At 41.8% G+C, this 27,156-nt stretch overlaps 1 protein-coding gene across 2 annotated transcripts in view; it reads right to left on the reverse strand.

The window, feature by feature from the left end:
* Positions 1 to 27,156, reverse strand: part of gfra1a (gdnf family receptor alpha 1a) — a 100,718-nt gene that overhangs the window by 15,447 nt on the left and 58,115 nt on the right. For both annotated transcript variants that reach the window (XM_056265505.1, XM_056265506.1), the window contains one exon: positions 644 to 995. In XM_056265505.1, coding sequence (XP_056121480.1) covers positions 644 to 995 — 352 coding nt within the window. The remainder of the gene's footprint in view (positions 1 to 643; positions 996 to 27,156) is intronic.

The raw sequence follows: 27,156 nt of genomic DNA on the forward strand, positions 1-27,156 counted from the left end.
AAACCAGATTTAGGGCTGCAGTTTTTATTGCTAGACTTCAATAATCACCTCGATTGTCCTCGCAATGTGCTCTCCTGCCTTACCTTAATAAACGCTTTATTTCCCAATAGATGCAGCTTAGCTGCTCATGGCCATTTCTGTCCCTAGTGGTGAATATGTGTTATTACAGATGGCATGTTGTGATCTCAGATTCAGTGAGGCATTTCTTAGCACCCCTAAATAGCTCATTTTGCACTGCCATGTGTTAATACACACAAGATAAGTGTTGCCTTGAAGTGTGGATGTATGGACTTTACTAGTAAAATGCTTCTCTTTTCTGCAGTTTTGTAATGTAATAATATAATTAAAAAATATGATATACTATTATAACAATTTAAGCAAAAAGCAGACTTTATTTTATATATGTATTTGTGTTCAGAATTATTGTTCCTCTTGGTAAATATGAGCAAAGCAGGCTGTGAAAATAAATCTGCATTGTTTTATCCTTTTGATCGATCATCCAAAAATGTACAAAAATCTAACCTTTCACTGAAGTAAAGTGTAAATGATTTATTATTTTATTAGAACTTCATTAACCTAACAATATTAAGAAAATGCTCAGGAGAATAACATTTTAAGTTGCCTTTTGTAAACCAGTTCAGACCTGCAGATGTAGTTGGTCTTGCATGATGCTTGCAGTGTCAGGCAGTTGGGCCTTTCCTTGTCCTCATACGAACAGGCTGGCACGATGGTCTGGCGTCTGCGCTCAGAGCAGGCCGACTGATCCCCTAGAGGACACGAGCAGAAGAGCATACCGTAGCTGTGCTTGGGCGGCACCTTGTCGAAGAACTGTCGCAGGGCCTTGTGGCACTTCCGTTTGTTGCAGACTTCAGCCGTTGAGACTCGGCTTGTGCAGGGGCTTATGTAAGCCGAACGGTATTTCTTACAGGTGTCGTTTAGGTTGCAGGCCTTTGCTGCATTCAAGCAGTTGTTCTCCTTTGCTAGCGCGGGCTCACCTGCAAAGACAGAGAATAAACAATATAAATAAAATGAATTGGTGAAGTGTGTTCCTATTGACTGTAGTGTACAGTATTAAACAGTGTTAAGTTTGACAGCAAACTTTGATTTAGTTTGAGACATAGCCTGTCACATTTTAGTCATCTAAACGGTTTTAGTCTAGTTTTAGTCAACTAAATATCATAAGATTTTAGTCGACTAAATCTATAGTAAATATAATGGGTTTGGTTAAATTTTAATGCATCCATTAAGCATTACTCTAAAATTTCCAAACTCATTATATACTCTTTTGAACAGCCAATACAGACAGATTTAACTGCTTTGACATATAACATGTCTTTATCTTAAAATTAAATAAAACCACTTCTCATAAATAAACAAGAACATGTTCTTCTTTTCAATTAATGATATATGCATTCTTTATAACAAAATTGCATTGAACATTCTTCAGTCTTCCAAGCAGACATATTTATTTGCATACATTAAAAATAAAGATTAAAGCTATTAAAGTTATTCAGTCAAGAGCATTGAGTGATTCTCTTTTTCTTTTGTTGTTTGATTAACATTAATGACAGACAGCAGCAGGTTTATTAGACTGCTGTCACTTTAAGGCGAATACACAAATCCAAAACACTGATTCACATCCAATATTCTCCCAAATGTTTACGTTTAAGACATAACCGACTGTTTACGTGAATACTCGCCAAAACTTATATTTTTGCCATAATTTTGTGTATTAGTCCATTCAAGCGCGAAAAGATGCAAAAGAGAATTCAATTCAGTACTCGTACTGTGTGAAATTCGGCTTTCTGAAAGACGGACTGAATTGAGCTCTCTTTCGCGTCGTCACGCTTTTTCAGATTTATCCATATGTCTGCTCTTTCTCCCAGATGTTCACATTGAACGTTTTATGAGACATGCAGCAAGTGCATGGCAACTTATATCCCGCAGGGTAGATCAGCACGTTACAATTTAACTGTGCTAATCAGAAGCCAATCAGAATCAATAGCCAATTACAGTCACACTCTCTTTCTGTCAATCATTTTGCATGTCTTTTGAGGTGGGGTTTTGCAGAGAGGGTGTGTGGTTGAAATGAGCATAATCAGCAGCTTACATCACCTTTAAATCTGTAAAAAATAAATAAAAATAACGACAAATATATGTAAACTTTTAAAAGTAAACAAAAAAAATATTTCATAAGAGAAATAAAAAAGAAAGCAGAACAAACAGACAATGAAAAACAAAGAGTCTGATACTATCCACAGCCCTGCTCCACCAAAAAAAAAAAAAAAAAAAAATCTTTCATTTGAATACCCCACGGCACTGTCAGGCATGTGAATTAATCATCCCTATTTCTGCAGGTCTGCCAAAACACAGAGGCTGTTTATAAGGAACCTGTTTTTTGTTTTAGGCTGTTTTTTTTTATGTTAAATGAAACAGTGCCCGTCCCTTTGGATCCCTGCAGCCTAAACAAACAGTCATCTTGGCCGAACAGGGGAGTCATCAAAGCGGCCGGCACGGCTCTTCTCTCGCCTGTCAGCTGCGGCTAATTGCTGGCTTTCTAGCACATTCCACCATTAACTAACATTTCTGGAGACTTGCTGAGCTACAGCAGCAGTTTGGTTTATAATGAGAGCCAATTAAAAACAAGAGATGGGTTGTATTAGAACGAGGGTGGAGCGTACATGTGCATGTGTGTGTAAGGCCAGTACTATTAAGATGGTTGTCTTTAAGGGACCCCAGGAGGAGACTGTATCCAGAGCCTCTAGCAGCAGGAGGTGATGTCATTTGCTCATGTAAGTCATCTTGGATCAGACCAAGGCTAAAAACAAGTGTATGAAATGGCTTAAGCCACTTTTCCACAATCTCCAACATTAGCGTACAATACGATTGTCGCATTTTTCCCCCTAGTGGCAGTCGCACAGAAGTTTTTAAATCGGTCGTGAAGCAGCCGTTTACCTTTGATTGAATGATGAATGTATGAATATATCCACACAAACGAAAAGCACAGTAGGTTTTCTAGGGCTAATCAATGTAAATTATTATGTAAAAATTCTAAAAATTATTATTTCTGCCCATTTTACAGAAATAATAATTAGTAATTCTCACCTCACGCTCATAGTTTTGATTACAATGCATCACATTGGGTCGCATGTGACCTAAAAAATTCCCATACGCAAGAACTCCATGCCTCTCCTGTATTACTCTCCATTCGAAATGAATGACATCCAGACTGTATTTGTTGGACATAGTGAAAAGGAGGCTTCAATTTGTGCACAATGCAAAGCAAAATGTAGTAATATTTTATCAAAACACATCCAAACCTCAGCCTCTGAAATGCCTTAATGTCATAAATCCCTCTTTACCCCTTCCAATATTTACATTTTAACATTTATTCATTTAGCTGACGCTTTTATCCAAAGCGACTTACAATTGCTATATATGTCAGAGGTCGCACGCCTCTGGAGCAACTAGGGGTTAAGTGTCTTGCTCAGGGACACATTGGTGTCTCACAGTGGTTCGAACCCGGGTCTCTCACACCAAAGGCATGTGTCTTATCCACTGCGCCATCACCACCCCTTCACCACCCCTTCACCACCCCTTCACCACCCCTTCACCACCCCTTCACCACCCCTTCACCAACCCTTCACCACCCCTTCACCACCCCTTCACCAACCCTTTCACCACCCCTTCACCACCCCAATACCTGACTTCTTGTGGTATGTAGCTTTTCATGATCTAATCAAGTCCTGTCCTGGATTTTTTCTTGTTGAATATCCTGCTTCACTCAGAAATTGTGTAAGTAAAATGGACTGGTAACAGTGTTTGCGGTATGCTTCTGATAATGATGCACAATGATAAGTAGATAACTTACTAGATCAGTGCTGAGTGCTGACTCTCTATAACAAGTTAATGTCAGTCTGTGTTGAAGTCAATAGCATATAGAAAATCATAAAAAAGTTTGAGGTCAGCAAGACTTCATCAAAAAAGAAAGAAAGAATAAAATAACAATCAGCAAGGATGCATTAAAGACATTTATAATGTTACAAGGGATTATTATTATTTTTTTTTTAAATGCTGTTCTTTTGAACTTTCTATTCATCAAATAATTCTGAAAAAACTGCATCAAGGTTAAACTTTCAACTAAAATATAAAACAGCAAAACTGTTTTTAACATTAATAATAATAAGAAATATTAATTGAGCATTTATCAAATAATTGCAGCCTTGGTGAGCATAAGAAACTTCCTATTAAAAAAGATAAAAAAAACACAAATCTTTATATATTATATTAGATATTTTTTTATAAAACAGTAGTGTATCTTTATGAGATGCACTATGACCCCTTGACCTTCCATAGAACAATGTAAAACAACACCGCTCCACTCCGTCTGTTAGCCGTCTGGACTGTAATTCCACACGCACGCACGCACGCACGCACACACACACGCGCACGCGCACGCACACGCACACGCACACACACATACACACACACACACACACACACACACACACACGCATACACATACACACACGCACGCACACACACACACACATGTACACACATTTAAAGTCAATCTGCCCAGACAACATCTGTCCATTCAAGCCCTTCCGCACAGAAAAGTCTCTGTCTCTCTGTTTTGCTCTCTGAGAGTGGGTGCTTATCTTTGTGTGGAAGAAAAAGTGGAATGCAATCTCGCCTATTCATAAACAGTGTGATGTTCTCAGTCAGAGCATCAGACATGCACACACACTTTCACACAGACACTCAAAGCCAAAAAAACCCCTCTCTGCTGAGTTACACTAGTGTCAGATGTCATCATCAAAAAAAAAAAAGATATTCTCTGTGTGTTTGAGTGTGTGTGTGCGATGTGGCCTTCTGATCTGATGCCCTGAGGCTGACAAGAATAAAATACCTATTCTGTGGCTTGGCACAAAGGGCTTCAGGTTGAAACAATCCTCTACAGCTGTCTGCATCCTTCACCTCTTGTATGAACCCTTAGTACCAGATGTCACACAGAAGAGACTGACCAAATCACACATGAACACACACAGACACACAATCCATATAACCAGTGTCTAACATTTACACTCGTCAAGCATCACATAAAAGTAAAAAGGGGCTATGGTGGGTAAATAAAACAGATTTACTTGCAGTTAGCTGGTAATTTTTTTAAGAATTGCTATATAATACAAAGTTTAAACCAAATTGTAATAGCAATTTACGAATTTTTTACTAAATCTACTAAATCTGCGGGAATTAGTAAAATTATGCTCAATACAAGCTCTATTTAACCAGAGCGAATTAGACGTGTAAGTGAGAGGAGGCAGGTGTGTGTCAATTCACCATCGGAGAGAAGATAGCGAGACCGCGCAGCTGATGTTTTTGCCTGTGCCGCTGGACACAAAACGGGCCAGCACGGAATCGGAAAGTCGTGAGACTGACAGGTCCGGGCTGATCATGAGGAAAATCTTCCGATTCCTGTCCCTGGCCAGTCGATCGGTGCACATCTAAATCACACATTCACCCCACACCTCACACACACTGGGCATCTTGCCTGGTAGATAGAGCACAAACCCCCTCCCCTACTGTGTCTCATCTCTGATAAAGCCTAAAATTGATTAGTGTCTCCTATTTCCTTCCTCTTTTGGCTCTAATTTTCAATTTGCAGGAGAATCAGTCTGAATAATGACCTTGAATGCTATTAGCAAACCTGAGTATTTACAGATCTGCTTCTTGTGTTTTATTTGGACCTCTGTTATCATCTGTTCTTTTCCTGAGCCAGTACTAGTAATAGTGATTTTATTTATTTATATTGATTTACAGTAAACATTTAATTGGAGCCTTAGTGCAGCAGATTGAAGGTGTGTTCTTTAGAAGGTGGAGCTCACATAATCTCACAGGTTTGTATTCCTGTAGCAGCTCAACCGGCAAAGTACATGTACGGCACTAGCAACACCAAGGACATGGGTTCAATTCTCAGATAGATAGATTGGATGGATGGTTGGTTGGATGGCTGGATGGATAGTAAAAAGGCAAAAAGCTCCAAAATATAAATGAAAACAATTAACTTGTTTTGCCAGTGCGTAGCAATACAGAGAACATACACGTTCCAATTCAATAAAATGAGAGCAAAGGCACTGTAGTCACTCTTTTAATTCTCTCTCTCGTCTCTACTGTTTTAACATACTTTCTCTCCAGGATCAGAAAACAGAGGCCTGATTAAATCCTAATAAAAGCCTCACCTGAGGGTTAATGGGAAACGTACAGTGAAACGAGGAGGGGAGGCCAGCACGCTCCTCTCATACTTATCTGGAACTGTAATGTCACCAGCGATTAGCAGAGAGGTCGTGGATTTGATTAAAACACCACCGTGATTAGAACCTGATGTCCTCTTGAGTGTGTGCACTGTGTGTATGTGTGTGTGTTAGTCTCTCACTATAACTTTTTATGTGCCTTTCAGGTGATTGTTTCTATAATTGTCTCTGTTTTCAGTCCAGTGACTGAAAACAACGACATTTTAATGAGACTAAAAGGATGGGAAACATTAAAAAATACTTCGAATAACACTGCTGGTGTGTGTCCAGGTTTTCTCTCCCTGTGTTCATACAGATGTAGATTCCTCACTGGAGATGTTTGATAATATAAGGTAAGGACTGTGATTGATAATGTGTTGTAATTAGACACATTAAAAACGAAATTATAGGCTTAACGCCGCCTTCACACTGGCAGTTGAAATCAGCTCCGTAATACGCAATACGCCCCCAACGGACGTCGTACTACACAGTGAAAAGCATCGGAAGCGGGTAGAACAAAAATGGCGGAGAGATTAGAAAGGTTGATTCTGTCAGTTCTGTATGATCTCTCTGATGAGGGTTATAGAGATATTAATAGGAAGGCTGCTGCGTGAGGAAAGTTGCTCAGGACATTGACATGTCAGGTCGGCTAAAAAATGTGATATAGTGGTATAATTTATACCACTATATCACATTTAGTTCGATGTCTGCCTACAATTTAATTGTATTAACTGCCCTAATAACGTTAGCAAATCATGAAAATAAAAAAAAATGACATGACAACTTAACTTTTAATAAAATAAATAATGATTTTATAACGATAAGAATTCAGGTTTGTTTATCAGTATCATAGCAACGCTAACTTCCGCTGGAATTGTCGGATAGGAACCGTCCGTAGCTTTTCGCAAGAGTTCAATTTTTTTAACGCATCCGGATGACCAACGGACATGATTTTCTTCGCACCACACTCTGTCGGACCCGTTTCGGACCCATTCGCATGCGGTCGGCAAATCTCCATAGGAAATGAATGACTTCCGGCCGTTTCGGAGCCGTATCGGAGCTGATTTCAACTGCCAGTGTGAAGGCGGCGTAAGTGCAGGATCCGAAAGTTGGCCGTTTTGTCGCTATGGTTACACACACACGCACACACACACACACACACACACACACACACACACACACACACACACACACACACACACACACACACACACACACACACACACACACACACACACACACACACACACACACACACACACACACACACACACACACACACACACACACACACACACACACACACACACACACACACACACACACACACACACACACCTTGGGGGTGCGCTCAATGTCATCTGTCAGTTGTGCTGTGCAGTTACCCAAAATCTCCTGAATGAAGTTAAAACCCATCATGTCACTGATATGTGTTTTACTAAATATTAATACTTTAAAAACTGTACATGATAGGCCAATGTGTTTTTTTAAATCAAGTGATCAAAGTGCTCGTTGCCGCTGCGATCAGTGGCGCGGATACAGTGTTTTCTCGTGTGGCTCGCGCACACCGCACTTGTCTTCACTCGGACGTGCGCTTCAATCCGTTGCGGATATCGCCGTTGATATTGTAGTATTGTATTGCTAAATCCCCCGACCACTGTCTCGGTCTGAGACAGCGAGACAAGACCAAGAGGTCCGAGACCAAGACAAGCTCAAGACCAAAGACCGTCAAGGCCGTGACAAGACCGAGACCACGTAAAAGTGGTCTCGAGACCGGTCTCGAGACATACATCACTAGTGTTTAGCCTCACCCACAGCAAAATCTCATTCAAAATACTAATCCCAATGGGCTCTATGCACGGCGGTATTTCCGGTGAAGGTCTAAGGATGCTGGATTACTTCCGCCGATCGTAGAGTATGTGGATACTGGCATTCGCAATCACAGATTCTACTTTTTGGAAGTATGACCAACATAATAATTTTCACCCTAAAATGTCATCTGAACAAGTAAAACATTCAAAATATTCTCACCACTGGTACTCAGTACAATAGCTTTTTCCTTGTTTACCATCAGTGAACCAGAGAAGCCACATGGTTGGAAAGAAGACCCTCTCGTTCTCCTGTCTTTTGGTTCTTTGTAGTGCTTAATAAACTTGCTGTTTCTGCAAACAATCCTCCAGTGTAATAACTGCAAATGAAACAGTAGCCGTCCTATAACTCAAGACCTCTGTAATTAATCCCTGAAGCCCTTGTTCTGTCTCTCCTCACTCTTTCGATCAAGGTGGCATACTCTCGGAGAAGGACATTCCTCTAAGATATTCCTTCAGGGTGCAAAGGGCTTCGTCAGTGTAAAGACTCATGGGCCGATCTAATCCGTGGGGAATTTGCATATCATAATTAATAATTGGTAATTAATAATTATTCATGCATGTTTGGATTAGATCAGTCTTACATGTTAATAAATCTCCCGATAAGGGAGGATCTGTCATTTTACCTGCATGCATGCATGTGAATCCTTGAAATTAACCACAAGTTGATTGCAATTAATTACACGGACCACGTTTCACAAAACAGGTAAAATGAATTAGCTCAATTGTCAGGATAATATTTGTGGGGATCCACCATATCATCTTACTTTATAGGATTTCAGGAAACGCAATTCTCTGGCCAGAAGAATTGGGTTTCCCGCCCTATAAACACAACACATACTCTTTAAGGTATTTTTAATTTTAGTAAGCTTGTAGCATAAGATCTTTGGCACTTAAGGGACTTGAAACTGAGCAAAGAGACAGTACATCAATCAAATGAATATATAATTAATTTAATAGAGGCATGACTACTTATGTATTTACTACGGTAACACGGGATATATGTATTTACAGACACATAGACATCAATGAACAATACAATAAGACATCAATGAACGAGAAATGCGTAAAGTTTGGACAATGGATAACTTACACGCGTGAGCGAGTAAGAGAGAGAGAGAAGGGGATGGGGAGAGAGAGAGAGAACACAACAGTGGCAGAATTTTACCTAAGACATTCACCTCTCCAATTACAACACGAAACATCATCTTAAAGCTCCTTAGAAGCTCTATAAAGAGATTATACTTGCACAAGTTATGTTATGGTCTCTCGGTGTGTCGAGGCATTCCCGTACGGCCCTGTCTGGCCGCGTGAGCTGAGTCCTTTGTGTGTGAGGAAGCGTCACGCGGGCTGCTTGGCGCGCGTGTTGAACGGAGGTTCATAGTCTTTGGGGTAACATTACCAAAGGGAAATAGTTCGGCTAAGTTCGTTTCACTTCGTGGAAGTGAACTGAGTCAACTACGGAAAACAAAACTTTGACTAACAAAAAAGAAATAAAGATCTCTACGGGGAAATCACGCGGAGTTAACGTTACATCTTTGCATGGCTGGTGAAGAAGCGCGTGCGTCGCTCGGTCCGGCGCGTCACGCGGTCACGTGCGCGTGTTTCTCCTTCAAAGCGAGCGCGCGCTCGTTTAAAGGTCCCTTGTAGATGGATTTGCTGAAGAGATATGTCACGGGGTTTTCTTTTCACTCGTCGATTGGAATTAAACACAGAGACTTATCTACAACTGAAAAACACAAACGAAACTAGAAACAAATAAAAGAAAGGCGAAGAGCTCGCCTGGAGGCGAGACGTTACATTATGACACGAGGACAAGGGAGGAAGAGAGCGAGCGGAGGGGGGAAGCGTCATTTATCACTTTTGGAGAAATCCAGCCTCTTCCTGTTGGCTTGGCCAATTAGAGGGTTGGAAGTTTACAGGCGGGACTTTGGGTTTTATTGCTCTTTGTCTCAGAGAGAGACATTTGAAACCCTAATTTCGTCGGTTGTTTAAGAGAAGAATCTTCACAATTCTTATAATACTAATGTGTCACAAAGTTTAGCAAAATGTAATGTCAATTAACAAATGGGGAACGAAGATTGGAGTTTATCGAGACCAAACTTGCCACAAATGGATTTGGTTAAACCTTAGTTGGCAAAGTTTGAAACATTATCCCATTCGAGTTGTCGAGAAACATAGACCAAACCACAGAAAGGCAATTCATGAAATAGGGAACTTAGATACATTGTTCATGCAATTCTCAAGTGGATATATAATATATATATATATATATATATATATATATATATATATATATATATATATGAATACAGGATTCATTTCTCCTCCTTGGTTAGAATTCAGAGAGAGCCACAGTTCTGTGAACATTCAATGTGACATGGGCAAATGGACACACATAAAAACACATCGAATATATCTGGTTAAATGTCTTTTTAAAAAGAGAAGTTTCCTTCTCTTGAACATCAAATTCCAAGTCAGTCATAAAACTGTCTCGTAACTGGAAACCACGCTCTGTCCTGAGCAGGCTTCACTTGTGGGGGATGTGGGTGTGTGTGTGGGTGTGTGTGTGTGTGTAAATTTACATTCCAGGCTTTTTGGGTCTTTAGCAGGATGTATTTAGTCCTTTCAGATTCACCCTCGCCCAGTCCTTACATCAGTGATTGGTTAAATCCTAGGGTAATGGTGGGTTTGGCAATGAAACCGGTGTTGACAAGATTATGTTGACTTAGAAAATATGATACTTAGTATTAGTAACAGTTTGAGTAATTCTGAGTAAACTAGCAATTGATGCCTTGGCTATGTGATTAGCCTGAAGGACTTATGAGCACTCCCACCAAAATGGGAGGTTGTTTGAGAAGTTAACATCCCTCAAACACATACACACTCCCTCCAGCTTTAGCATCACCATCCTGCTAGAACTCTCGAATGATGAGGATTCATGGCCCAGACTGCCTGCTCGATCCTGGCCCTGTACACAAACATGATCTGTGAGGTATTAATATGCACAGCCCCCCCCCCCCCCCCCCCAGCCTGTCACAGAGATATACTGTTCTAGCCCCAGAGTACCAGCACACTAAGAGACCTCCGTTTCAGGGGAAGTTATAGTGAGAATCATTAGACCTGCTGCTGTATTTGCATGGATGCAAGAGATAGTAGAGCTGTGATCTATTTCCCATGATTGGAAGTGATGAAATAGAGCATGCAAACAGAATAATAGTCCAAACAAGTACCCTTTGACCATGTACAAATAAGAAAATACTGTTCTTGTTTGAAAAAGAATATAGAGAAAGTAATGCATTTTTCATTCATTGTTTAAACAGGAAAGATTTTAGACTTTGTGGTTAATAAAAGAAAAAACTGATTAAGTACAAAAAGTGGTGGGGCTGGTTAGTATTTTTTAATAAAAACAGTAATATTTTGAAATATTATTACAATTTCTATCTTAATATATTTTAAAATGTACTTTATTCCAGTGATAGCAAAGCGAAATTTTCATCAGCCAGTACTCCAATCTTCAGTCACATGACATGATCCTTCAGAAATCAATCTGATAGGCTGTTCCCTTTTAAGGGAACTCTAGCTCCGTCGAGACGCTGTGGGAACGCCCCTGCGTGATTGCGTCGCGAAGCACGTGTATAATCAGTCCAATGGAGAGACGAGACGTCATAGGCGGGTGACGTCATCGACCAGGAAACTACTGAACCTGAAAATAGACCGCGCTAGCTTCTGTGCCTTCAGCAAGTGCTCTGTGTGATTCTGTCTCTGTCTATTTATTGTTGTTTGTCCACAAGCATATATATATATATATATATATATATATATATATGCTTGTGGACAAACAACAATAAATATTTTATATATATATAAAAATTAGACAGGAGTATGGAGAGCAAACAGCCTTGGATCGTGTGTTCGTCCCTGCCCTCGCTTCATTACGAGTGGGGACACACGCGATTCATGTGTTGTTTGTTTGGGAGTGGAGCATGCACGGTCAGCTCTAGTAAATTGGGGCTGACAGTGTTCATTCATAAATTCCCGACGTGTAACATATGCACTATCGAGAGTTTTAGCTCTGCTCTTGTTGAATTTCTTCTCAAGGGAAGAAAGTCAATAAAGATTTGGCTCGGATCTCGCGTTTGCCGAGGCAGCGCGTAGATTACGGGTCTGCAATAAAGATTCTGTGACTCGATCTCGGATCTCGCGTGTGCCGAGGCAGTGCGTAGATTACGGGGCTGCATAAGAGTCTTGGCTCGGATCTCGCGTTTGCCGAGGCAGCGCGTAGATTACGGGTTTGCAATAGGGTGTGTGAGATGAGCAAAATCTGCGCAGAACCGATCACCGGTGATCACTGCGAGATGCATGCCGGTTAGAAATGTGTCCGAGTGCGGTCCGCCTTGCTCTGATGTCATGCTGACGTATGTCAAAAAACTCTCGCGACCGCAAGGCGCAGTTGTCGGATTCTGCAGTCGCGTGCAGTTGCTCTCCACCAACTGCGCTGATCAAAAGCATGATGGGGAAACTACTTACTGACGACAAAACTTAATGCTGATTTTAAATGTCTGATTTTAAAACTCTGATATGTTTTATGTGTATACGTTATGTGTGAATATTCCCAAACTCGCTGACAGTGCGATCTCTATGGGATATGCAATGTAATTTTTTATAAAAAATAAAATAAAAATAAAAACCCACATTTGTCTATTAAAGTAAAAATTATTGATAAACACGTATTTGGAATGGAATTAAATAACAAGTACTTTGGGTGTCTTGTTCATTATATTTATTTTCATATAAAAGCAACAGAACTTAAATTACATCCAGTTTATTAGCAACACCGTGCACGAGCGTGAATCCCGTGAAATCAGTCTTTGATCTCACAGGTGTCTGATCCACTGCGAGAAGAGAGATCTGTCCGCCTTGCCTGCGCTTTCTTCACTCCACCTCTCACTGCAGCCGCCTACTCTCACATACATTTCAGGCGAGGCAAGGCGCATCTCAAACAAGCCTCTTAAGAATCTATTGGCTCAGAGCTCGCGTTTGCCGAGGCAGCGCGTAGATTATGGGTCTGCATCTCTACAATAAGAATCTATGGCTCAGATCGCGCACTTGCAGAGGCAGCGCGTAGATTATGGGTCTGCATCTCTACAATAAGAATCTATGGCTCAGATCGCGCACTTGCAGAGGCAGCGCGTAGATTATGGGTCTGCATCTCTACAATAAGAATCTATGGCTCAGATCGCGCACTTGCCGAGGCAACGCGTAGATTATGGGTCTGCATCTCTACAATAAGAATCTATGGCTCAGATCGCGCACTTGCAGAGGCAGCGCGTAGATTATGGGTCTGCATCTCTACAATAAGAATCTATGGCTCAGATCGCGCACTTGCAGAGGCAGCGCGTAGATTATGGGTCTGCATCTCTACAATAAGAATCTATGGCTCAGATCGCGCACTTGACGAGGCAGCGCATAGATAATGGTCCGCAATGTATAATATACGCAGGGAACTGAGTAGATGGCAAATTTCCCTTTCTTTGGTTCTCTTATGACTGTGTGAAAACTAATTTTGTATTCTTTATTGTTTGAGATTATAATATGAGGTCTATATTAATACACTATATTCAGCCTTTCAACTAGACCGCTTCTACTTGTCTGGTTGATATTTGGCTGCATTTCATTTTTGAGAAAATTAAATATTTACTCATCTAATCTTTGAGTTAAATGTCTGTATTAATATACTATTCAGCTTTTTCATCCAGACTGTGTTTATTTGTCTGGTTGATATTTGGCTGCATTTAATTTTTGAGAAAATTAAATATGTACTCATCTTATCCTTGGAGTTAGATGTCTGTATTAATATACTATTCAGCTTTTTCATCCAGGCCGTGTTTACTTGTCTGGTTGATATTTGGCTGTATTTAATTGAGAAAATTAAATATATACTCATCTGATCTTTGAGGAGTCATTTAATTCTGAGGAAATAAATGGTTGTTCCCAGGGGGAAATGGATAACACCTCATTATATGGTGCCCATCTCCCTTCGGTGTCCTCCAGCGAGTTCTAGTCTCAGTGTCTGACTCGCAGAAGGGGGGTTTAAGAGGGGTCAGTTTGGTTATTTCCTGCCGGTCATCCGTTTCAGGACGCGGGATTGGCTTCTCAAGCTATACTAGAGACCAGTCTCGAGAGGCTGGTTCCTTTTAGTAGTCTCAGCCGTAGTCGTTTTGGGATAAGACATATCTGAGGATAGTCGTTATCTTGAAGAAGGCTTCGACAGGCTTCTGGCTTCTTCAGGCTTCTGAGGGTGACCCCCTCCGGTGAGAGACGGGTTTGAGAATCCGTGTCTCCTCGGTGCACTCTGGGGGGCGACTCTCTGAGGAGGGTCGCAGCGCTGCCAGTTCAGTTGTTCCCTGCCGGTTTGCCGTTTCAGGGCACCGAGGTGTCAGCGTCCCCAAATGATCCTCCGAGGAGGGTCGTAGAACGGTCAGTTCGCTATCGACGGATGCTTCCCTCACAGGTTGGGGGGCGATCATGAGTGGTTGCTCAGCGAAAAGGTCTTTGGCAGGACCATCTACTTTCTTGGCATAAAAATCGGCTAGAAATGATGAAATCTCTCCTCGATGGCTCTCCTCTGGAGATTTTGCTCGGGGGGGACTTTTTCTCTCAGTCGAGCGGGTTGATCCTTCCCCCCCGCCCGGTATTGTGGAAACTTTGGGCTTGGCCTCTGAGGAGGCCCAGCTGATAAGTTCAGGTCTCTCAATTGAGGTTGTTGAGACCATCCTCAACTCCAGAGCTCTCTCCAAGAGGAAAGTCTACACCTTGAAGTGGAATTTGTTCACTTCCTGGTGCGGAGAGCACCAGCTGGACTCAGTTATCTGCCCTGTGGTTGCAGTGCTGGAGTTCCTGCAGGAGCGTTCTCCGCAGGTCTATCCCCCTCCACACTAAAGGTGTACATGGTGGCCTTAGCTTCTTACCATGTCCCTTTAAGTGGTGTATCCTTGGGGAGACACCCTGTAGTACGTTTCCTATGCGGCCCTGTGAGGCGTCTGACCAAGATACTAGGAGTATGGCTGCCTCAAAGGCTATGACTTGGATCTAGGCTCCACTCCGGGGTCTAGGGTTCTTGCTTCTTAGTGTGTGCAATGACTTCACACAGAACAGGCATTTGCTATTATGGCGTCGTGGGTATAGTGTTCCCACAGCATCTTGACGGAGCTTGAGTTCCCTTGAAAGGGAACGTCTCAGGTTACGACTGTAACCCTGGTTCCCTGAGAGGGAACGAGATGCTGCGTCGCCCTGCCATACTCCCCGCATGCCTGTTATTGACTTGCTTCAGCCTATCAGAAGCTAGCGCGGTCTGTTTTCAGGGGTGTCTTATAGTCTATGACGTCTCGTCTCTCCATTGGACTGATTATACACGTGCTTCACGACGCAATCACGCAAGGGCTTTCCCACAGCGTCTCGACGCAGTGCCTCGTTCCCTCTCAGGGAACCAGGGTTACAGTCGTAACCTGAGACGATTTTGTGCTCAAGAAACATTTTGTTTTACATTGAAAACATTTGTGCTGCTTACTATTTTTGCCGAAAACTTAGATACCCCCCAGGATTCTTTGATGAATAAAAGTGTAAAAAGTTACATTTATGAATAAAAGTATTAATTACTGACCCCAAACTTTTGAATGTTTATTTATAGTTTATTTAGTGTTCATTTATTATTTAATGGAGGTCCTTCACATTGGCAAAGCAAGATTGTATAGCACATTTCATACAGTGGTAATTCAATAATAAAAGTTTAATTTAGAAATATATTAAAACAAAACATAAACCTAAACACTTTTCAACATATATGGATTTCATGTTTTTTCATTGGTTTCATACATTAAATGTGAACATATATTGTACTTATGATTATATTGCAATATTTTCTGTCAAATTGTAATGACCTCAACTTAAAGGTCCCACAATGGCATCAGAAAGAGAGTGAGGACCATCTACAGCACAATGAAGCAGGGCGTGCAGTTTGCAGGAGCTTAGCTACAGGTCTTGATAAACATGGCCAAAAACAACATCATTACTAAGTTAGTTTGGGCAGCTTGCAATATAAAAGTTTTTCAGGTCCAAACCCAATGCTTTCATGACTGTGAATAATTTTCCAATTCATTTGGAATCGATCAACTTACCAAAGTGAGACAGTGTGATGGCCACAGCCATGGCCTCACAACCAGTCTAAGAGCGGTAACCTCATACACATTATACATTTGTTGCAGATATTTATTTAGTTACAAATAACTCACAGGACACTTAGTTCATTTCACACACATTATACTTTATTTAGTTGATCATATTTAAGTATCTTTTTGGGAGCACGCAACATTAGTTACTTTTGGATTGCCATTCTGTTTCTATAATTATTTTGTTTCTGAGCTTACCAGTGTTGGATTCCACACCCGGGAGAGATTCAGGAAGTCGGCTGGCTTAAAGGGGTGGCGTTTGGAGCAGGAGCAGCTTTATAGGGGAGGTGGCCTAATTGGACCCTACCACTGCTTGTTATGTCTGAGGGGTTGCTTTATTCTCTGTTTAGATATTATGGGGGTTAGATTTATATTATATTGAGTATTTTTGTTTAGTTGAGGATAAGTAAAAGCATATTTCTTTTGGAATAAGTTTTTAGGTAGGTTTTGCTGTTATTTGTAGTTTATGTAGTAGTGTTGTTGTTAGTCTTCCCTTGTGTGTCAATTGGTTTGGTCAGCCAATATATAAGTCCCCTTTGTTTCTTTTGTTGGAAGGTCAGTTGTGTTTTTTGAGTCTGTTACGTTCAAAGCTTTATTTACCGTCTGTTTATTTGACCTCTTTTATGGGCCCAAACCTTTATCTTTATTTTTGTTGTAATGATTTATGGGAAATAAAACCCCTTACTTTTGGAACTTCCCTTGTGACTCCTCTTGCTTAACTGCTTGGTCCCTGACATATGGTGGCAGCGGTGGGACTAGCCAGTTGAGGAGTGCAAGGTTTTTTTTTTTTTTTTTTTTTTAAGCATGCGAGGAGGGAGAGTGACAAGAGGCGGCCAGACAGAGAATAAGAAGACTGAGTCAACCCATATAGAAAGAGGACACCGGGCAGAAGGTGAGGACACAATGGAAGGTGAAGCACTAAAGGGAGCATCAAGTGGTGAGGGTGAAGATGGCAGAGAGCCAACGCTGAGTGACCTGGCCGGGATCATGCGGTCATTTATGGGTCAGCAGGAGACCAGGGAAGTAAAATTGAGAGAGGAAGCTAACCGCCAGGAGTACCAGTTCAAAGCACTACAGCATCAGTTTCGCCTTCTGCAGCAAGAGGTAGAGGTTCGCACATCTCCAGTACCAGAGCCTGCTTCCACAGTGCCAGATCCTTCTGGGGACTATGATTGGAATGTGGATCATCCAAAAGCCCAAGCCTCACCCTCTATAGAGTCAATCCACCCCACCATGTCTTCAGCAGGTCAGTCTCGATCTTTTCATGAGCCTAGACTGGAAAAATTAACAGAAAATGATGATGTTGAACATTTTCTAATTACCTTTGAGAGAATTGCAGTGGCATGTCGGTGGCCAAAAGTGGACTGGGTGTTTCGTCTCCTCCCACTGCTGACGGGTAAGGCCAGAGGAGCCTATGTGCATATGGATATAGATGATGCTCATGATTATGATAAAGTGAAAACAACAATTCTGCAAAAATATGATATTAACCCTGAGACCTACAGGCAGAGGTTCAGATCCCTCTACGTGGAACCTGAGGAAAGCCCCAAGGAGCTGTATGTGAGGCTAAAAGAGCTGTACGTAAAATGGATCCAACCGCAAGGTAAAACACTTCATGAAATTGGTGAAATCCTGATCATGGAACAATACTTGAGAATGCTGTCCCCTGAGCTTCAGGTTTGGGTAAAGGAGCATGGGCCGAAATCTGCTGCTGAAGCTGCCACACTTGCTGATGTGTTTGTTGCTGCCCGGAAAAAAGGCCAGCCATGGAGTAATATGGGTGGGAAGGCTGGTAACGATGGCCACCAGCCAATACCCCCTCAGTACCAACAGAGGGCGGCGCTAGGAGGAAGTAAACCTCCCATGAGGGAGAGCCAATATGCACCATCTAGAACTCCTAACAGAACGCCCATTTGCTACTTGTGTGGACAGGAAGGTCATATTAAACCAATGTGCCCGAAGAACCCAGCCAAGCTGACCCAAATGTGTTTTGTTCCACGCCAGAATGCTAACCCTGAACCCAAAGGTAACCACACCATGAAAATGGCTTGGGTTAAAATCAATGGGGAAAATCTCAGAGCCCTGATTGACACTGGCAGTACTCAGACCCTTGTACAGAGGAAATATGTACCAGCTAATGCTATCTGTACTATTGAGACTGTCCCTATTTGCTGTGTTCATGGTGATGAGAAGCATTACCCCACTGCTGATATTTATCTGGAGATAGAGGGACAGATGTATCTGTTAAATGTGGGAGTTGCGGATCACTTACCTTTCTCGGTAGTTTTGGGTGAAGATCTGCCAGTACTCTATGATTTGATAAAGCAGGTGCAAAGTTGTAATGTGGTCACTAGAGCACAAGCTAAGCAGGTAGACGCAGACTCCATAGCCCTCAGTGCCTTGCCCTTCTATAATGAAGAGTTTGAGACATGTCCCGGGAAAGCTCACAAGACTCGTAGTCAGAGGAGGCAAGACAAATTTCAGGGCACGGCTATACAACCATCAGCTGAGGCTACTCCAGACATGCCCCTGGGGTTTCAAATACCCACAGATATAATGCAAATGCAGGAAAATGATTCAACCTTGTCTACCCTTTTGCAGAGAGCACGAGGAAGGAAGCAGGAGACTAATACTAATGGTGAGCAAAAGGAGTATGTCCTACAGAACGGTGTTCTTTACCATCAGAGTGGCCAGGTGAAGCAGCTAGTGGTCCCACAGGTGGCCCGAGAAATAGTACTTACCTTGGGTCACTCCATTCCCTGGGCTGGCCACTTAGGGAAACACAAGACCACTGCTCGTATTAAGCGCCATTTCTACTGGCCAGGTTTGCAAACTGATGTCGCCCAGTTCTGTAGAAGCTGCTCTCAGTGCCAAAAGACATCAATGAAAAGTCCCTCCAAAGCTCCACTCCAACCTCTCCCAGTTACAAGTATCCCCTTTGAGCGTCTTGGGATGGACATTGTTGGTCCGGTGGAGAAAAGTAAAACAGGAAACCGTTTTATGTTGGTAGTAACTGACTATGCAACCAAATATCCAGAAGTCTTCCCATTGAAATCAATTAAAGCAAAAACTGTGGCTTTTTCCTTGGTGCATTTTTTCTCAAGAGTTGGTTTCCCTTGTGAAATTTTAACGGACCAAGGCACTAATTTCATGTCTGAACTTTTGAAACAGGTTTACCAACTCCTTGGCATAAAGAGGGTGCGCACTACACCGTACCACCCGCAAACAGATGGGCTGACAGAGCGGTTCAATCAGACCCTCAAGCAAATGCTCCGTAAGTTTGTGAATGAGACTGGATCTGACTGGGATCACTGGCTCCCCTACCTCCTCTTTGCATACAGGGAGGTACCTCAGGCGTCCACAGGTTTTTCCCCTTTTGAACTACTCTATGGTCATGAAGTGAGGGGTCCTCTGGCCTTATTGAGGGACACTTGGGGAGGAGATCAGCGGAAGGAAGGGACCATGAATGTAATCTCCTATGTTGTCCAGATGAGAGAGAAACTGCAGCGAATGGGGGAACTAGCCCAGACACACATGCTGGAGGCCCAAAAGCACCAAAAGACTTGGTATGACAAGTCAGCTCGACAGCGAGGCTTTCAACCGGGCCAGAAAGTCTTGGTTATGTTGCCTACCAGTGAGAGTAAGCTCCTTGCAAAATGGCAGGGGCCCTTTGAGGTGAAGAAAAAGTTGGGGCCCACCACCTATCAGGTCTCCACTCCAGGACATCAGCGTTCTAGCCGGGTGCTTCATGTGAACCTCCTTAAGGAGTGGGTCCCAAGAGCTGAGGTGTTCCTGATTCAGGCGGTAAAGGAAGAGGAGGAGGCAGATGACGAGTATCTGCCCTTGCCAGTGTCCACAGAGCTTGATGTAAGCCATCTGTCAAAGGAACAGCAGTCTCAGGTACTAACTCTACTTCACTCAGACATATTTCAAGAATATCCAGGGCGCACGAACCTGGTGGAACATGACATTGTATTAAAACCTGATGCAACAGTGAGACGTATGAGTTACAGGATACCAGAGCGCCTCCTGGTGTCCCTGAAGAAGGAAGTTGACCTCATGCTGTCTCTGGGGACAATTCAGCGATCTAAGAGTGAGTGGTGCAATCCTGTGGTGCTGGTTCCGAAGAAGGATGGGACAATAAGGTTTTGTATCGACTTCAGGTATCTAAACTCAATTTCAAAGTTTGACTCCTACCCCACCCCACGAATTGATGATCTCATTGACCGCCTTGGAGAAGCAAAGTATTTAACCACCATTGACCTCTGTAAGGGTTACTGGCAAGTGCCCCTAACCCAGCAGTCGCAGGAATTGACAGCCTTCCGAACTCCCTGGGGGCTTTTCCATTTTACGGTGTTACCATTTGGGCTGCATGGGGCTCCAGCCACGTTTCAAAGACTAATGGACCAGGTTCTCTATGGATTGTCTGAGTTTTCTTGTGCGTACCTTGATGATATTGTCATCTACAGCACAACATGGGAGGAACATGTGGAGCATCTCAAAGTGGTCTCTGACCGACTACATTCTGCTGGCTTGACAATCAATCCAGCTAAATGTTTCCTGGCCAAGAAGGAAACTGAATATCTGGGTTTCACCATTGGAGGTGGGTTAATTAAACCTCAGGTTCAAAAGATCCATGCAATTGAGTCATGTCCTCTCCCACAGACCAAAAAGCAGCTCAGATCTTTCCTGGGGATGGCTGGCTTCTACCATCGGTTCATCCCCAACTTCTCAGCCAGGGCTGCTCTACTAACGGATAAGACGGGCTCAAGATGTCCCAACCAGATCCAGTGGACGGGGGACGCAGTGGCAGCTTTTAAGGACATTCAAAAATCACTGAGTAAAAGCCCTGTTTTACATAGTCCAAACTTTGAGGAACTGTTCATATTACAAACCGATGCCTCTGAGAGGGGTGTGGGGGCGGTACTTCTACAGGGACCTAAGGAGGAACGACATCCTGTGGCATATATCAGTCGGAAACTTCTACCCAGAGAGGTCCGCTATTCAACAGTGGAAAAGGAGGCCTTGGCAGTCAAATGGGCCCTGGACTCTTTCAAGTATTACCTGATGGGCAGAGAGTTTACATTGGAGTCTGACCATAAGGCACTGCAGTGGCTGGAGAGGATGAAGTATACCAATGGGCGGATTACCAGGTGGTACCTTGCCATGCAGCCGTTCCGGTTTACAGTCCAGTACATCCCTGGCAAGGTCAACACCACTGCAGACTACCTCTCTCGCTGGCCCAGCAGCAGCTCTGAAGGGGGGGGGTGTGTGATGGCCACAGCCATGGCCTCACAACCAGTCTAAGAGCGGTAACCTCATACACATTATACATTTGTTGCAGATATTTATTTAGTTACAAATAACTCACAGGACACTTAGTTCATTTCACACACATTATACTTTATTTAGTTGATCATATTTAAGTATCTTTTTGGGAGCACGCAACATTAGTTACTTTTGGATTGCCATTCTGTTTCTATAATTATTTTGTTTCTGAGCTTACCAGTGTTGGATTCCACACCCGGGAGAGATTCAGGAAGTCGGCTGGCTTAAAGGGGTGGCGTTTGGAGCAGGAGCAGCTTTATAGGGGAGGTGGCCTAATTGGACCCTACCACTGCTTGTTATGTCTGAGGGGTTGCTTTATTCTCTGTTTAGATATTATGGGGGTTAGATTTATATTATATTGAGTATTTTTGTTTAGTTGAGGATAAGTAAAAGCATATTTCTTTTGGAATAAGTTTTTAGGTAGGTTTTGCTGTTATTTGTAGTTTATGTAGTAGTGTTGTTGTTAGTCTTCCCTTGTGTGTCAATTGGTTTGGTCAGCCAATATATAAGTCCCCTTTGTTTCTTTTGTTGGAAGGTCAGTTGTGTTTTTTGAGTCTGTTACGTTCAAAGCTTTATTTACCGTCTGTTTATTTGACCTCTTTTATGGGCCCAAACCTTTATCTTTATTTTTGTTGTAATGATTTATGGGAAATAAAAACCCTTACTTTTGGAACTTCCCTTGTGACTCCTCTTGCTTAACTGCTTGGTCCCTGACAGACAGAATGGTGAAAATTCGGTGAAAGTGGATCTATTGCCAGAGGCTTAAAGTGTAGTAAACCTCCACAGTGCAATCAGGCTAAAGCAGCAGTGCTTGGCTCAGATTGGCCAGTACTTGTTGCATCAAAACTGGCAGCATTGATAGAGGCCATCTGCTCTGAAACTCAGAGGGCTGTGCGGCTTACCAAGCGCCCATAGAATGACAGCTAAAACTACTATTGAAACTTGTGAAGCATCAGACAGCTCTAGTCCTATGACATCTGACAGACGTCACAGTCATCACTGCACTCTTTATCACTGCGCCTACTGACTATGAGTCAAAGGTCACACTGAAGTGAAGAGACATCGCATCAGAGCCCGTCAGGCAGCTCTACGAATCCTCTAAGAGAGAAGGAACAATGTGGGAGGGAAAATACTTAAGGGACAAGTTCGGTATTTTACACTTAAAGCCCTGGTTTAAGATCGTTTCTGATGAAATAGAACTGTTAAGATTGAAATTTGGACACATGCTGCTGGCCAGAGAATTTTCGTTTTCTGTGGTTGCACCCCCCACCTTCACAATGGTTGCATAGGTGCACTGGAACAATCCTTCCTAAAGCGCATTAAACTTTAGTTTACAAAGACGTGAAACTCACCGAGTGGTCAGGGGTGTTCACTGATATGCTCACTCAAAAATCGCTGCAAAAGATGCTTAACCGTTAACCGAATAATGACCCACGCATTAAAAAATGGTCGGGTTTAAATCGGGCTCGGGCTCATAATTACTGTTAATGTGTCGGGCCGGGCTGGGCTCGGACACAACGTGCTCGGGTAGGGTCGGGCTTGCATACCCGAGATCTACCTAACACTTACAGGCACGAATCAGTCGTTTGTCCTTGGGGAACTTGTGGAGCCTCTCCCCCGTTTTTGATGTATTCGTACATCCCGCACAAACACAATAGTTAAACATTTTTGCTAGCTAGGTCTCCAATATAACTGCTAGCCTACTTGCCGTTTAGACTAACGGTAACTCTAGGCTTGGAGCATAGACCAGGCATAGACAGTAAAAGCTTGGAGTCCCTTTTATGACGCCACGCCCAGCCTAGTGGAAGGGAGGGGGCATGCTTAAAACCACTGTAAAACGTACCAACTTTTCATATTATATGCAGCATTTTGGTATAAAAAAAACATAAAAAACAATTGTGGGCGGTTCTTATCTTTATGTTTAGTAAGCACATTGCATTATCTTCGTGAAAAATGTTACCTGCAATTTACACTTTAAACGGCAGTCACGTTCAAAAGGCGCCCACTGACTGAACTTCTCATAAAGGACCGGAAAAGTGAGAGATCGCTCTGAGCTAATGCGGAAACCCACTGGGAGTGGAGTATCAGTGTGGCTATCTAAACTGGCAGTCATCTGCGTCTGCTGCACTTCTAAATCATACAAGTACTGTGCTATTTCTTTCTGCTCACATTCACAAACAAAAATCCAGAGAGCTGTTTAGCAGACCCAGGGGCTTTTGTAATGAGAAAGCAAAATGTGGCTGTGAGATGCAACAAATGGCATGTTTTAACGTGCATTCTCACATCATCTCAGTGTTATTGCTGTTTGAACTCAGTTTAAACAACTTTTCAAAAGCATGGCTGATCCACAAAATTAATCGTTTTTCTAGTCGTTGTTTTAGATTTAAATTGGCCACTGCATCGGGTCTCGTTCTGTTTTTTCAATGTCTCACACATTGAATTTTGTGTTAGGAAGCTGTGTCAAGTTAAAAATAGTAAAACTTTTAAAGTCGGAATGAACAGAATTAGTTTCTTTCATATTGATAGATCTAATGCCGCGTTCCAGGCAACCTGTAACCCGTGTTTTTCCAACCTTATACCCGTGAAAGTGCACTGGAACGGCAGTCAAACCCGTGACTTCCCACCCGTGAACTCGTACTAGATCGATGTACTCCCAGTTACGAGTTCTGACGTCACATAGCCGCAAAACCATACAAAACAACAATGGCAGCCCCTACGGATGCAGTGTTTCTGCAGGCGGTACACAGTGAGAATACACTTTAGGACAATATAACGTTGCAGTCAAATTAATAATAATATAATAATAATGATAATAATACACACAAGATTATGTATTACAATGTTATGTGTCTGAAACAATAAGTATGTATATACACACACACGATTATGTATTACAATGTTATGTGTCTGAAAAAATAAGTATGTATATTGCGCTCAGGTAGTTTGGCGTGACTGGCCTGGAATGCTACAAAGTCGTGAGTCGTGGTTTGAAGTCGTGATTTACGTGCTCAAAAACCTGCCTGGAACGCAGCATTAGTAAAACAGATTATCGAAAAAGAAAAAAATGTAGGGCGTGAACTTGGTTCAACCCAACAGTTGTTGATTGGATGCAGGCAGATCTGAATTAAAGCTTGCAGCGATTGTAAAGAGGGGCGGAGTTTGAGCAGTGAGAGGATCAAAATGATTGGAGAAGATCAAGTTTCGACATTTTGAATAAAAATGACGAGGTCAAATATAAAAATGAGGAAAGCATTGAAGAATTGTTTACAATAAGACAAAAAACTTTTTTTTTCATTCCGACTTTAAAAGCACACCTCAAGCATTTGGTTACATTCAGATGCAGACCATCTAGCTGCTCATTAACGCACACATTTTTCCTATGTGTGGTGGACCATAAATCAGCCCAATTATCCAGGGCTAAGACGGTATATTCAACTAGTCCTTCAGACAACCCATTGACTAGTTGATTATGAAAATATGTAGTTCTATGCATCCCTACTTTTTTTTATTTAGCCAAAATCTAATTTTCGCAAATGAAACAAAATAAAAAAGTTATGCAAGTTGACAGTTATACATACTATGTACTATGTTTTTTTGTTTCTATTTTATTTAATTTTTTTGATTTTTCTAAGCACTTTGAGATTTGATGTCAAATGTATAGTGCATTATAAATAAAATTCATCATCATCACTATATTTAAATCAGCGTCCCACCACTTTAAATAGCTATATGAGACACTTGTAGTTGGGTGCGCTTAGTGTTCAGCGGTGCAAAAGTCATCAGAGAATGTAATCTCGCTTGTTCTCTCCCCAGCTTTTAAGAGTCCCTGGTCTATTATTATCTCAGTGATATGATATTTCTCTTTGCCATCCTTGTCATTACTCAGAATGTCAGCTGCCAATCATAGGAGCCATGCAGAGGAAATGAACAGTCTGTTCTAAACGCTGAAACTACAGCTTTCATTCAGTTTGAGAGGTTACGACAGGGATTCATGCATCTAAAGGGATTTTCAGACACCTGAAAAAAATAACTCTCAAAGAAGGACTCATTTGATATCAAAACTTACAAGAGATGGTTGAATATAAAAACTAAAAACAACATCAACATAAAATACCTAAAATGTATTTTAGAGACAAAGTTAAGGATAGTATTTGAGCTGAATTGTTCTAGAAGACAGAAACAAGAGCTTAAAGATAACAAAGTGATTAACATAATGTGATATAATAGCAAACGTTTAATTAATACTATTGGTGGTTACAGTTGAAAAGTTTATATTTAACTGAAAAACAAACATTGTCTCCAGTCTATCAACCTTTATAATTGGGCTGTAGTGTTGCTGAATTCACAAAGCATTGCAGACTCACAGGTTTGATTGATGATGCTCATTTTCTAAGCGCTGTCTTCGACACTTAAAGTGCATATGACCTAGTTCTGTTGGCTATACATTTTTAATTTAACATCCACAGTGCCAAAGTATGCCCTAAAGATGGATGACTACTGCACTCCCAATTCTGGCAGGTATAGTTGAGGATCACACCGCAAAAACAGTCAGGTTTGGCAGAGATGTGGGCAAAGAGAAACATAAAGACCTAGAGGGCGACACAGAGGCTGGTAGAGACTAGCTGTCATACTGTACACATACACGTAACATTGTGATGCCAACTGTACAACTTTTTTTTTTTTTTACAATAGTTAGGTAGTTAGGGTAGTATAGATTTATAACACTGGCCATTTATCAGACATAACATGTACGTAATTATTGGCTTATCATATTGGCCATCTTGAAATTTCAATATGAAATTTCAGTAAGAAAGAAAGAAAGAAAGAAAGAAAGAAAGAAAGAAAGAAAGAAAGAAAGAAGGTGCACTTCACTGCTCTCATATCTAATTGGAGGAGATGTAGGGTCTCTGGGGAATCTGTCTCTCTGCCCTCAAAGAAACAGAAATGATGCAAAGATATTTTTTCACATCAAACACACCAACATGTTACTCTCCTGCATTTTGTTCCTTCTTTGAACTCTAAAAATGCTGGTGTTTCATTCACTGTCACTGTTGCTGGAGTTTGGAAATTTGGTATCCTACTTAAAAAACTAAAGTATAACAGAAATGGATGGGGGGAGAGAACTGAAAACAATGCAGATACGCACAACATCCTGATTTTATTTATTCCCAAATTGCTCGCTTACACCAGTTGAGAGGTAAAAGGAACAAGCCAATGAGGCCATTATTACCTAATGAGATTACCTAATGACTTCACAGGGGTTCCAGAGCCAATAACTGCCAGATAACTTCCCCTGTAATTATTTGGAAATACCAGTGTGTGCTTCCTCGACATTAAGCCAACATTTTAATCACATTGTCTGAGTGCTTCATAAAGCACAGCAAGGCTGGTTTGTTGAAAACACTCTTTGATTAGCTGGATTAGTGATGTTCATGATTT

Source organism: Rhinichthys klamathensis, unplaced genomic scaffold, assembly GCF_029890125.1.
Source record: "Rhinichthys klamathensis goyatoka isolate OS25496 unplaced genomic scaffold, OSU_Roscu_1.1 h1tg000235l_1, whole genome shotgun sequence".
Classification (NCBI taxonomy): Eukaryota; Metazoa; Chordata; class Actinopteri; order Cypriniformes; family Leuciscidae; genus Rhinichthys; species Rhinichthys klamathensis.